At 36.5% G+C, this 11,795-nt stretch overlaps 1 protein-coding gene across 1 annotated transcript in view; it reads right to left on the bottom strand.

Moving 5' to 3' along the window:
* Positions 1 to 11,795, bottom strand: part of CCDC73 (coiled-coil domain containing 73) — a 95,925-nt gene that overhangs the window by 2,712 nt on the left and 81,418 nt on the right. Inside the window, exons 19-22 of the mRNA XM_065683239.1 lie at positions 10,067 to 10,236; positions 8,729 to 8,892; positions 6,065 to 7,615; positions 2,934 to 3,067 (exon numbers count right to left, since the gene is read on the bottom strand). Of these exons, the coding sequence (XP_065539311.1) occupies positions 2,934 to 3,067; positions 6,065 to 7,615; positions 8,729 to 8,892; positions 10,067 to 10,236 (2,019 nt within the window). The remainder of the gene's footprint in view (positions 1 to 2,933; positions 3,068 to 6,064; positions 7,616 to 8,728; positions 8,893 to 10,066; positions 10,237 to 11,795) is intronic.

Genomic DNA, 11,795 nt, shown 5'->3' with positions numbered 1-11,795 from the left:
ACTTGGTACAGCAGAGTTATGAGAAAAAAACCCAAACCTTGTACTGGAATGCAGATTAGCAAAATAACTAGTTTAATTAAAGAGTATAATGTTGCAATTGACATTTCTATAGCTATGCAAGCATTTGATTTGTTAATCAAATCAACATTGTGAGGTTTAGAGTTTTAACTCCCTCTCTGGTTCACTGTACACATCATTAACTAATGCAAAGTCTGTAGTAGGTTGGGTTTTTATGTTAAAGGTATTTTTTTCTTTGACGAATTTTAATTACTATCTGATAGATTCTCCATATATACCCAAATCAAATACACATGGCAACACAGTAGGGAAATGGGGTTTTTTTGCTTGAATTATGAGTTCTCCACTTATAATCCAACACTGTGGCTCTGGGGGAGGCCAGCACACAGCAGCAGCACAAGCAAGCTATGCGAGCCAGTGTTGCAGTGGTTCTTGGGGATCTGTAACATGACATTGAATACTCTGGTTGCATGCTAGAGTAATTCTGTTACAGAGATCACAAGATGAGGCTGTCTCCCAGTGCTCAATTATATTTTAATATTGGGCAACTGTGCCCCAAGTGACTGTAAGCCACATAGTCTTTACCAGGCCTGCCTTTATGCACATGAATATTGTGCTAAAACTCCTTCCTCATGCACAAGCATTTCTTGAAGCTTGAAATATGAATAGTAAACCTCATACAAATTGTTCATTGAGCTTGTTGCATGTGTGATAGCATTACTGCCGTGCAGCTGAGAACAGTGATACGTCATGTCAATAATGACTAATCTCTATTTCAGCAAGGAAATAACTTCATTGGAGATATAAAGTACTGAACCTGTTAATTCTAATGGCTGTACCTATACATTTTTCCTATGCTCCTTCTCAAGGGCTCAGAAAGAAGCAGATCATACTTCATTGCAAGCTGCTAGTCAAAATCTCTGTGGAATAGCACATGGGGCTGCATCTGTCCTGTACTAATAACCCCAGAGAAAAACTTTCATTAGGTCTTCCACATCTGGAAGTGAAATTTTCTAATGAAACAAAGCCATGCCGTGTTACTTTGATTTTACTGAGGAAAACAAGTGTTTAGACCTCTCTGGAGAAGTGACTGCAGTTAGGTAATACATACATCTATAAATATATATGTATAATTTTAATACAGCTCTGTGACAATGGAATAAAGTTTGTTGTTTTTTTTTAAGAAAAACAACCTGTCAAACTAAAAGTCCTCAGCATTCTCACAATCAAGTACAAGTAAAATGTGTATCTTACTGCCAGTAACATGGCAACCTGTGGGGCACATACATGTAAAAATCATTCACTGCTGAATAGTATGACTGCACGGTTAGAAACTTGTGCTTAAACTGAGTTGAGGATGCTTATTCATCCTTCCCTTGGTACTCAGGCATGTGCAGACTAATGTTTAAAACACTTCTTAATATTTTTTACTAAAACTTTTAAGTGCAGCTGTAGCATTTCTTTTTAATTTTCATCACTTTAATTTAGAGTACTGTACTTTGGTTGAATGAGATTACCCAAGTTTTAGAAGGCGTAAGTCTGCTCTAGCTCTAACCATGTTAGAACGAACAAACACAGCAGCAAAAGAGATGTCTGAGCCTATTTTTAATCTCCCAACAGCTTTTCCATATTGCTCATAAACATGACAAATTTGAGGACAGAAGGTATTAGAATGACACCACCACAGAAGGGAAGGAGTGGTCTGTGATGCCCCAAGGTGAGATTTCAAAGATTAAGTATTTGGAAAATAATAAAAGGTCAAACTAGCAAGATACTCTGTCCTTATCCATCTCAGCTTTTACTTAGCCAGCACGTAAGAAGCTTTAGGTTGGAAGTGACAAAGTAGATAAACCCACAATCAGATGATGAAATACAGCTTTGTGTTAGCTGTAGATTAGGTATTTTAGTTCACTCAATTCCTGACTCCACCTCAGTCAGACAAAGCAAGAGAGACACAGTAAATACCACTGTGTTTGGTGAAAAAAACCCCTCACTGTCATTCCCAAGTAGAGTCACGTTAGGAAAGTTAAGTAATTTAAAACATCAGTCTTCTGAATTTCAGAGAATGTGAATGCTAATGGCACTGAGAGCTGACTAAGCCTGGTGAAGTCAGCCAGTCTTGTCACTTGAAAACACTCTACACCCTGACTTCAAACCTCATTCAAAGAGACAGCCACAACTACCTGAGAAATACCTCTAGAGCCTCTTGTAAAAAGGAAGGTCAACTGTAGTTGTAAATAATTGTATCATTTGTGAATAGTATGTTTACCATTAGGTCTATTCCTAATACAGCCATTTCAGCTGTTCAAGCTCCACAGACTAACATAGGTCAAAAAATGTGGTGTGAGCCATTGCTAGTGCCCTCTGAAATGACGTTGTCTCACAGGGGAAACAGCAACACAATAGGGTTCTTTTTAATTCTCTGCTTTTACATGTTTGTGTAATGTCATCTGATTAAATAACATAACTAAATACGGCATCGTGTAACTGCAGGACAGAATAAAGGGATAGGCTGTAATTCATAGATACACTGAATTTTTACTCTTTCACAAATTTCTTTTAGAAATGTGGTCTTAATAAAGGAAATAATGTTCTTACACTGTTACCTACCTTTATTTTTTTAAAAAACCCAACTCCTACTTTTACTGTAGGTGATGATTTCTATTAGGGTACACAATGAACTACCCTCTTTCTCCCCTCCCAAACAGACTGGTTAGAACTGTTTGATTCATATGCTGTGACTTTTTCCTGCTGCTTTCTATCAACCTTAATTGTGAAAAATGGTGCCTTGTTGCCCTTTTGATATTATTTTGGAGATTGACTCAGTCTTAAAGTATCCAGATGCGTACAGTTGTACAAATATCTGTGGAATTAGCTCACTGAGGTCTGGTCCGCAATATTTTTAATTGACTTACATGTTCTGTGGGAAAAGAAGAATCATAAAAAGTCTTTGCTATAGCATTCCAGTCTTCACCAGGGTCTCCCTGGGGAGCTCGGTGGATACTAGAGGTATTCAAAGTGTCGGCAGCTCTGTTAAAACTGGTAGAACCTGATTGACAAAAAGGAAATGGTAACAACTGCAATTTAGTCTCTAGGCACTAATTGTAAAGTTACTAAACTTCTGGTTTACCTCTGATCTTAAAAAAATCAATTATTTTTGGTTTAAATAACTGAATCTCTGTTTTAGGCTTTTCCCTCTTCATTTTTTGTTTTCTTTCCTGTATTTCTGCATATGCTTTTGTCTCTGAAGATGAGGTGTGTTTCTACTCTGATTGAAAATGTTTTATACTGTTTTCATATACTAAGTTAATGACAAATATAAATTGTTATTTACAAAAAATGTATGTTCAGAATATTCTAATGGAGTATTTTTTTTCCTTCCAATAATGATAAAATACATAAGTTGTGCCATCCTAACATCATATTCCAGGGTGAAAACAAAACTCACATTCTAAATACAAGGACAAAGAACATTTTAAATGAGGAGTCCTTTTATAAATGGCTATACCTAATATTTCAGGGAATCAGACTGCAGCTATCTAATAAAGGTAGGACGGGCAAATTAGTAGATTAATCATAGCAGACATAAGGCTCCAAGCCTGCAGTGGCTTTATGTACTGCTAGTAGACTCCATTGAAACCAATATAAAGTTCCTTGCAAGATCAAAACATAAGCCTACTTTCACATTCAGCTGTTTTATCACTACACAGATGCCTGTCGGTCACTGCTACAACAGTAAAATCTTTGTTTTGCTCTGAAAATGCATGTTACTGCATAGTTGTGTAACAGTTAATTAAGAATACTGTAACTTTTCCTCTTGGAAGGAAGATAGTGATGAGTTTGTGTCAGTTTTTAAGAGTTTGCCAGGAAGAGCCTGTTCCCTGTTCATTCCTCTGTTTACTCATGTGGAGTGGCTGCTCTTTGGGAACCAAAGTTGTATAAATAGTAAACTGCATTGTGGTTAGGCAGTAAAAGGAATTGCTTCAGATAGGCTTACTAAACTCTTCCACCAATGCTTTTCACCTCCAGGTCTTCCATATGGCTAAAACTGTTTGTGCTAGAGTAAGTAAAAATAAATAAATTTAGGACCACTGTCCACGTGGATTCTGCTCCAGGTTTGCTCTTTGGGAAAATACCTGAAAGCAAAACAAAAGCCAAAGACAATAAATTTTGGAAGCTGTAGTGCTGAGTGCCACAGTGGCTCTTGGGTGCCCAGTAAGGTTCTCTAGTCTCCAAAAGAGGTGCAGGATTCAGAGCGGTCAGCAAGCTGAAGTAGGGATCTGACTAAATTAGGCAGGATAATGAGAGTTAAGAGGCAGATCTGGGACCTAGACCAAGATCCTCACTTGAAGGAGGATATACTAATAATACTTGAAGTATTATTAGAATTCAAGAGGTCTGGTGACTGTACTCGTCCCTGAGAGACTCACTGGGGGAAGCAGAGGTATATTAAAATCCCTATCAACTCCTTTGAGGGAATCTCCCTAAGTCACTTCTTGGAGTTGCAGTACTTTGCATACAGAAAGGTTTCTGACAAGAAAAGGAGGAGAAACAAAGAACTTCAGATAGTGCTGGCTGTTCTTACAGAAAAGATACATGCAGAATATCACATAACTACACATGTAGTGTTTCTTGAAACTAGTATCAAAATTCACATTATTAATGTGCCATCTGAGATTAGGATCCTCCTACCATGCTATCACCGCTGTTGTTTTAGGGAAAAAGACTTTTCTGAACCTGAACTTCAGATACTGTGCTTCAGTGTACAAATACATGTAGGCAAGAGACCAAGTGCAGAAATGAAGTTACCTATAAACCTAAATTCCTAACACCAGAACAGTATGCAGAAACCAGGCTGCTGGTTTTCTGCCTCACTGCCACAAAGCTAAGGGATGGGAGTCAGTTCTGCTTTTGTACATTCAAGGGGCAAACCTCCAAATACTACATCAACAAAGCTTCAAACAAATACACCCTACACTGTGGATCTAGTTCTTCTGAAAAACATCTAAGCACCCAAAGCTCCATTTTTCTACAGAAGTAGGGCTTTCACTTCTACCAAAGCCTAAGAGATCATCTGCTCTTTTAAGTTTACAGTATGTGTTAAGAACAGAATCCACATGCAAGCTTGTAAGGAAGCTTATAAGGAAGGCACCTCTTATACTTCTGTATCTTACACTCTGGCCAGTTACTGAAGTAGGGGAACATCTATAAACACATTGGAGTCAGTCTGCTGTAGAAATAGAGATGACACGTTTACTACTTTGGTAGACGACTGAATTTAGAAATGGCACTTTCACTAAATTATAGGGGTACTTCAGCAGCTAATTTTATTGCAAAACAAACCGAAATACAGTTTTCCCACATTTCAGTAATGATTTAGAAATAGGGAATAAAGCTCTGCTTTACTGTTTAGCATATGCAAAATTTTGCTCAGCAAATAATCACCAAGTGCCAAGAATAGGAAATAAAAAAGCTCCTTGAGCTTGGGGTGTTTTCCAGAGCTTGCAAGCACAGACTTCTCCTTTCATGCATTCAACACTTTCAGATGGTTTTAAGTGTCCATCTGAATTAAAGATGTACAATAAAAAGAAAGAAGTAAACTTTCTCTAAGCCCCATTCAAAGAAGCATCTACTAGTTCAAAACCTACTCTAATTTTTATGCAAAATGAGGGTGCTGAATCATTTCCAAAAGCTGCTCAGTGCTTTTCAGATACATAAAGAGCCCAGCTAGAGTATGCTCTACATTAGGGTTCCAAATACATATACAAATTTGGTTTGTCATTGCACTGTTTTTCTTCTACAAAGGAAAATCTGAGAAAAAGGTTTTTTAATTGGGTAATTTGGCAAACAAAAGCTGTTTAGTTGCATTTATATTATAAACAGGGAAGTCATCTTTTTTTTTTTTTTTTTGCCATACAACTAAAATGTTGGGAGGCTTGCATTTTTCTACTGCTACACAAAACTCAGATGCAGAAATTTTACGTTTTGATAGTTTTGCTAAGTATATTCAGTACATGCTTCAAACATAAATGCTTATTTTTCTTACCCAGCCCTGTTTCTCTTCTGTCAACATTCTCACCGAGATTTTGGCACTGTGTTTGTGAAGTAACGCTTGTGTTTTCCACTAAGCCTGGCAGTTTCTCTTTCGAAAGGGAAGGCTCCTTGAAGGCTGAAGTCCATGCAGCTTGACCTCTTGTTTGATTTACTCTTGAACAAGAACTGAGGTCTAAAAAATTTACGTATACTGGGGTTTTCTCAGCTTTTTTATCTGAGGCTGAAAGATCAAAGGATGACCTTCCACTTATGTTTACTAAATTTCCAGATGTTCTCATGTGTAAAGAGCATGATTCTTTCAGGTGACCCTCAGCAAACTTCCTTCCTGGAACTGTACCAGTCAGTAAGAGTTTTTTCTCTTTTAACAATGTGTTATTTGTTGAATTATTAATCTCCAGTGAATGTCCATTTTTGATGGAGCATATCTGAATATCATCATTCACTTTTTTAAGTGGAATTAGTTTATCTGTGCTAACAATTGTAACTGATGGGCTTTGTTTATGAGCTATTATTTCAAGACCATCAGCCTTTACTGGAGATATGGCTTCAGCATTCAAAGTACATGTGTTTGTAGCATTCCCTGTTTGTTCAGTACTGTCTTGTTCAGGTTGCTTGCTGCACAGGTCATCCACATTTATTGCTCTTTCTATTTTTGGGAGGCATAAATTGAAAGTACGTAAGAGAGACATGTTATTACTGTGTTCTTTTGTGGCATCATCACCACTTACATTGTCACAATAAACAGTTGGAACATTCTTAGCGTCAGTTGCTGGTACATCAGGACTCCTCAGTATACCATTCTTGGTTTTGTGTCTGGTATTGTCTTCATAAGTCTTGTCTTCAGCATCTACGTGTGTCTGTTTAAAAGAAAGTTTATTTATATGCAAACCACTTGGATTTAACAAGATTTTTTCTGTTTGATGTAATCCGTTTCCTACATGATTGTCACTGTCCAGCAACCTAGATTTTTGGTATTCAGTTTGAGAATTTTCCTTAATATAAGACAGGATACCAAAACTTAATTCCTTAGCTTGATGATTATCTGTACTTCTCTCATACACAGCATTCTTGATGCAAAGAACTGCTTCGGACTCAGTTTCGGGTGCTTCAAGTGTAAGGGTGCTTTTGTTGTTTTGTACAGCATTTGGTTTTATATCTGCCTTAGTACAAATTGATTCATCTGTAGTATTGCACAATTCTTGCTTGCTAGAGTCAGTCTCCTGACTTCCATTTTTGTTGAAGGCTCCTACAGCATCAACACTGTCTAAGATGACTTTTCTTGTTTGCGTGTGGCATGGCTTAGTACTGTCCTGGAGCTTTTGTTCTAAATGTGCATTGTTTTCATCCAGGAACATTCTACATGTTGCTCCCAGACTTTCTGCTTCTTTGTGTTCAGTGATGTGTATTTCCGAGGTCTGTCCTTGGGTAATTAAATCAGTATCTGTGCAGAAGGTATTCCTGGGAGAAGCCTCCCTTTGCTTTTCCTCATGAGGGCTAGCAACATTAATTTCATCCTTAAAACTGTTTTCAAGAACTTGTAAATCTGTTAGAGTAAGCGTATTCTGTAGTTAGTGATAGATAACGGAGAGGTTAAGTAATGCTTTATTTTTACAGTTTATGATTTCCAAAGAGATGGACTCAAGATCAGTATCAATACCGATTCTTCTTATCTTTCATTACACACACAAGTCTATCAAAAATGTTGCTGAAGTAACTTGGAAAATATTTATAAACTGCTCAAACAGAAAATATATTAACATTCTGTAGATTTTAGATATAGCTTACAGTTTAAATATTTCCCAACTGTTATCTGTCAGCCTAATGAGTGAAAGGGGTCTTCATTATGAAATTAACACACACACTTTAAGCAGCTATTGTGTTTCTACACAAAATTTAAGCCAGTTACTGCTGCAATTTGCCTTTATTTTTGAAAGTGGCATTTTTAGCTAAATGGAAACCAAAACTACTGTTTAAGGGACTATCTTCATACCAAAAGGAATATGCTGTGACTTGATGGTAGTGGGCAAGTGAGGAATAACAAGCATTCAGTATCAGAAAGGTGTGTTCTGAAAGATACAGTCTGAGGCTGTGATCACTGATCTTTTAAAGCAGCCACTATGTCATTAATAAGCTTTTAAATTTCCACTTAACTCTGCTATATTTTAGAGACTGAGCATTAGAGACAAGGTACATTTCCTGTAGGTGGCTGCAAAAAATGCAGTTACAAAGTGCTTTGTACAGGAAAGTATTATGATTATCCACATGAACAGACCTTCATTGTTCTGTGCAATGCACTCGGCCTTTTTCCACTGTCACATGGGAAAGTCCTTCACTTTGCTTCCAAACACTTCTGTACATATTATAGCTATTCCTAATCCCTATTCTCTTGAACTAGCATGCAGAAAGAGTATTGCAATAGCTTGAGGGGTCACAGCACACAGATCTTACTTAATGTTCAAGGTCAGCCACTACAAGTACTGGGCTTTCCTTTAGAGCTTTGTGAATTTAGCACAGATTAGCACTACCGACACCAGGAATTTTACTGTTGTCAGTACAAAACTATTTAATTCATTCTCTTGTCATAGACTGTATCTGTAAACATTTATCCTTTCTTCAACAATACTACTTATCTCTATTATCCATGTACTGCCATTACTTTGTTCTATCTGCAATTCCTTAGTACTTAAAGAGGAGTCCATTGTGTTTTTTACTTCAGTTTCTTCATGCCCAAAATCATTGTCTTTTCGTATTACAGACTGCATACACTTATTTTCTTTTTGAATAGCTTGTATTTCACTGTCTTTTGAGTGTTCTTGACCACTCTAGAATAAGAAGGAACAAAAGATTATACATAGAATCACAAATTAGAATAATCAGTATGACCTGCTACAGCTCCTGTAATTTCTTGGCAGTTCCACTGGAGATTTGATTCAGTCTAAGCTGACCAGCTTTTGAAATCTTTTTTTGCATTTATGAGCATAAGCTTTAAGCCTAATTATTTTCAAACATACAGGGTTATCTGTAAGCACAAGTACTGTTTATCATGAACAACTGATTGTGTGTATTGGTTCTGCATCCTAAACATAATTTGTATTTCTTTTTCCTTCAAAGAAATAATGATTTTTAAAAATTACATGATTTACAATTACAATTATACCTTGTAGAGTTCAGATATTCTTTGGCTGGATGAGTACTCATTTCAAATATAATTTCCATTGCATTATTAAGCTCATACCAGCAGATGTGTACATGTGTATATTCACGCATATATTCATGCATATATACATATGTATGAGCTATAGACATACATACATGCATTGTGAAGGTTTGTCATTTTACTAACAATTCATAGATACTTCTAAAAAAATTTAAAAAAATCTGCCTTTACAGTCCTACTGTCTTCCTATTTTCCTAATACTGGAAGAAAAAATCATATACATGCAAAATGAGTTTTCCCTTTTTGAAGGATAATTCATTATTTGGATGTAAAAACTAATGGGAAAAATGATATAACCAACAGAACAACAGAATAGACTCAACAAGCAGGGAAAGTTTCATGGCTTATGATCCTTCCCATTTTATCAATCTTACAAAAGACTGGAATATAATTTGCAATCCAGTTTAAGTAATGGGTAACACGTAGCTGCAGAGCTACACGCTTTTCCTTTTGCTCCAAAAGACCATCATCATGTGCATAACCACTTGCTGACTTCTCAGACATGCTCTGAATATAGAGCTGAACATGGCTTTGGTTCACCCAGCAATGCGAGCTCAGTTCTAGTTCAACCTGCACTGTATAAAGCTGTCTTTTACATCCAGCATTCATGATTCTTAAAGATGCTAAATGAAATAAAGGTTGGGGTTTTTATTAAACTAAAACTGAAAAACTTTGCTAAACTTTGCTATATATAAATATATATAATTGTCAAAGGAAGCTCAGTGAACATGACAGCCAGATTAGAAGAAAATTTCTCTCATTCTCTAATACTTTTACAAGAAATGGAAAGTACTGCAGCTATTAGAGACACTTACCTGCAGATAGTCCACTTGCTCAGAACGCTGATTTCCTTTAGGAGGATGAGAGTCTTCAAGATGTCTATGAACTCCCTTAAGGGAATTCAGCTCATTTTTAATAGTGTCTATTTCTCTTCTCATGTTTTCCTCCTGTAGTAAGAGGGTACACAGAGCACACAAACACAGATCTTACACTGCATGTTCACATACATAAACCAGTATTTTACAGAGGTATCAACAGCTTAGCAAATTAAAGTAAATCCTTAAAAGAAAGTATAGATGATACGGAATTTCTTCGTACAGAGGTAATTTTGAGCACTTGCATTCAAACCAAAATTTTAACCACATTTCCACTACAGACGCTATCCATCTATTAATGGGTTCCCCCCCCCCCCCCCGCCCATCATTTACTTCAAGTAGCAATGTTAAAAAACCTGAGATTTATATTTGTAGCTTTTTCTGGTTTTGGCTCAAAGATAAACATCCTCGCCAACATTCAGTCTCTACCTACATTGTCAAGAAACTATAACAGCAAATAATCTACTTGGAACTTCTGTAAATAGCCTCAAGTATCCAATGCTCCTTCAGTGAGTACACAACAATTGAATTGTTGTATTTAGTAAAAAAAGGATGGTCAAAAATATGTCATAAAAAAGGAATGGAAAGGCAATTTTACAGAAATATCTTCACTTAATTTACAAGTATTTCCAGAGCAGTATATAACGTTAGCCATGATGTCACTATAAGGCAGTAAGAGACTGAATTTCTAGTTATCCATACCAGAAATACCGAGGCTGGGGGGAATAAATAAACCTTATAAAGAATAGTTGCAAACATTCCTGAGAAATAAGCAGGGCCAATTCCCATGTCTATATAGGAAACTATTGGTGTAAGACTCTCCTAGGAACTGGGGAGATCAAATCTTCCCAGGACAGTGAGCATCAGAACAGTTCAGCTATTTTGTAGTCTCCTGGTTGCAGTCATCTCCATAGCAGCTGCACTCAAAAGAGTTAGCTTTAGGATTACAAGGACAAATTTTCATTATTTCCTCACAGCCTCCCTAAGACTCTACCTACCAAATTCAAAACCTTTCTAGCAGTAGGTGCCAATTACACAGAGATTAAAAAAAGAGATTGTTAAACAAATGCTATTTAGAGTCTGGTTTCTACACACTAAGTAGATCTTACTGAAGATGAATTAATCTTTCTTACTTGTAAACATGCATTTATTATTGCAGACAGTTTTTACAGTTACAATATTTTGCTAATTATTTTGGATTAAATGATTACTGCAGTATTCTTTAGAAGTAATGTAGTAGAAGAAAGAACAGCAAATCCTGAAGACAAATTATTGTTTAGGTGAACATAGAGGTGAACTCGCTGAGACATACAGGATTATACCTTTTCTTATCCACTTTCACCAACAGTCCACATTGAATAATTCCTGTCAAATCAGGGCCTCCACTTTAATGCAAGCCTTCATTACCTCTACCCTATTCATTTTGAGGTGGGTCTTCTGTGTTTTTTCCTAGGCATATGGACCTTCAGGAATACTTTTATCCTGTGTCAGTCTATATGGGTTTACATTAATTTTTTACTCTAAGACTGTTTACAGCTTTTCAGGGTACAAGAGTGCAGCCTGGTATGCTGGTATTCACTGAGTAAGTTGTGTAAAAAATTGCAGGTTTCCTGAAAAATACTAAAATTCAA

The sequence above is a fragment of the Lathamus discolor genome, chromosome 6, assembly GCF_037157495.1.
Source record: "Lathamus discolor isolate bLatDis1 chromosome 6, bLatDis1.hap1, whole genome shotgun sequence".
Lineage (NCBI taxonomy): Eukaryota > Metazoa > Chordata > Aves > Psittaciformes > Psittacidae > Lathamus > Lathamus discolor.
The sequence above is the reverse complement of the archived record's forward strand: the minus strand, read 5'-3'. Positions and strand labels throughout refer to the sequence as shown.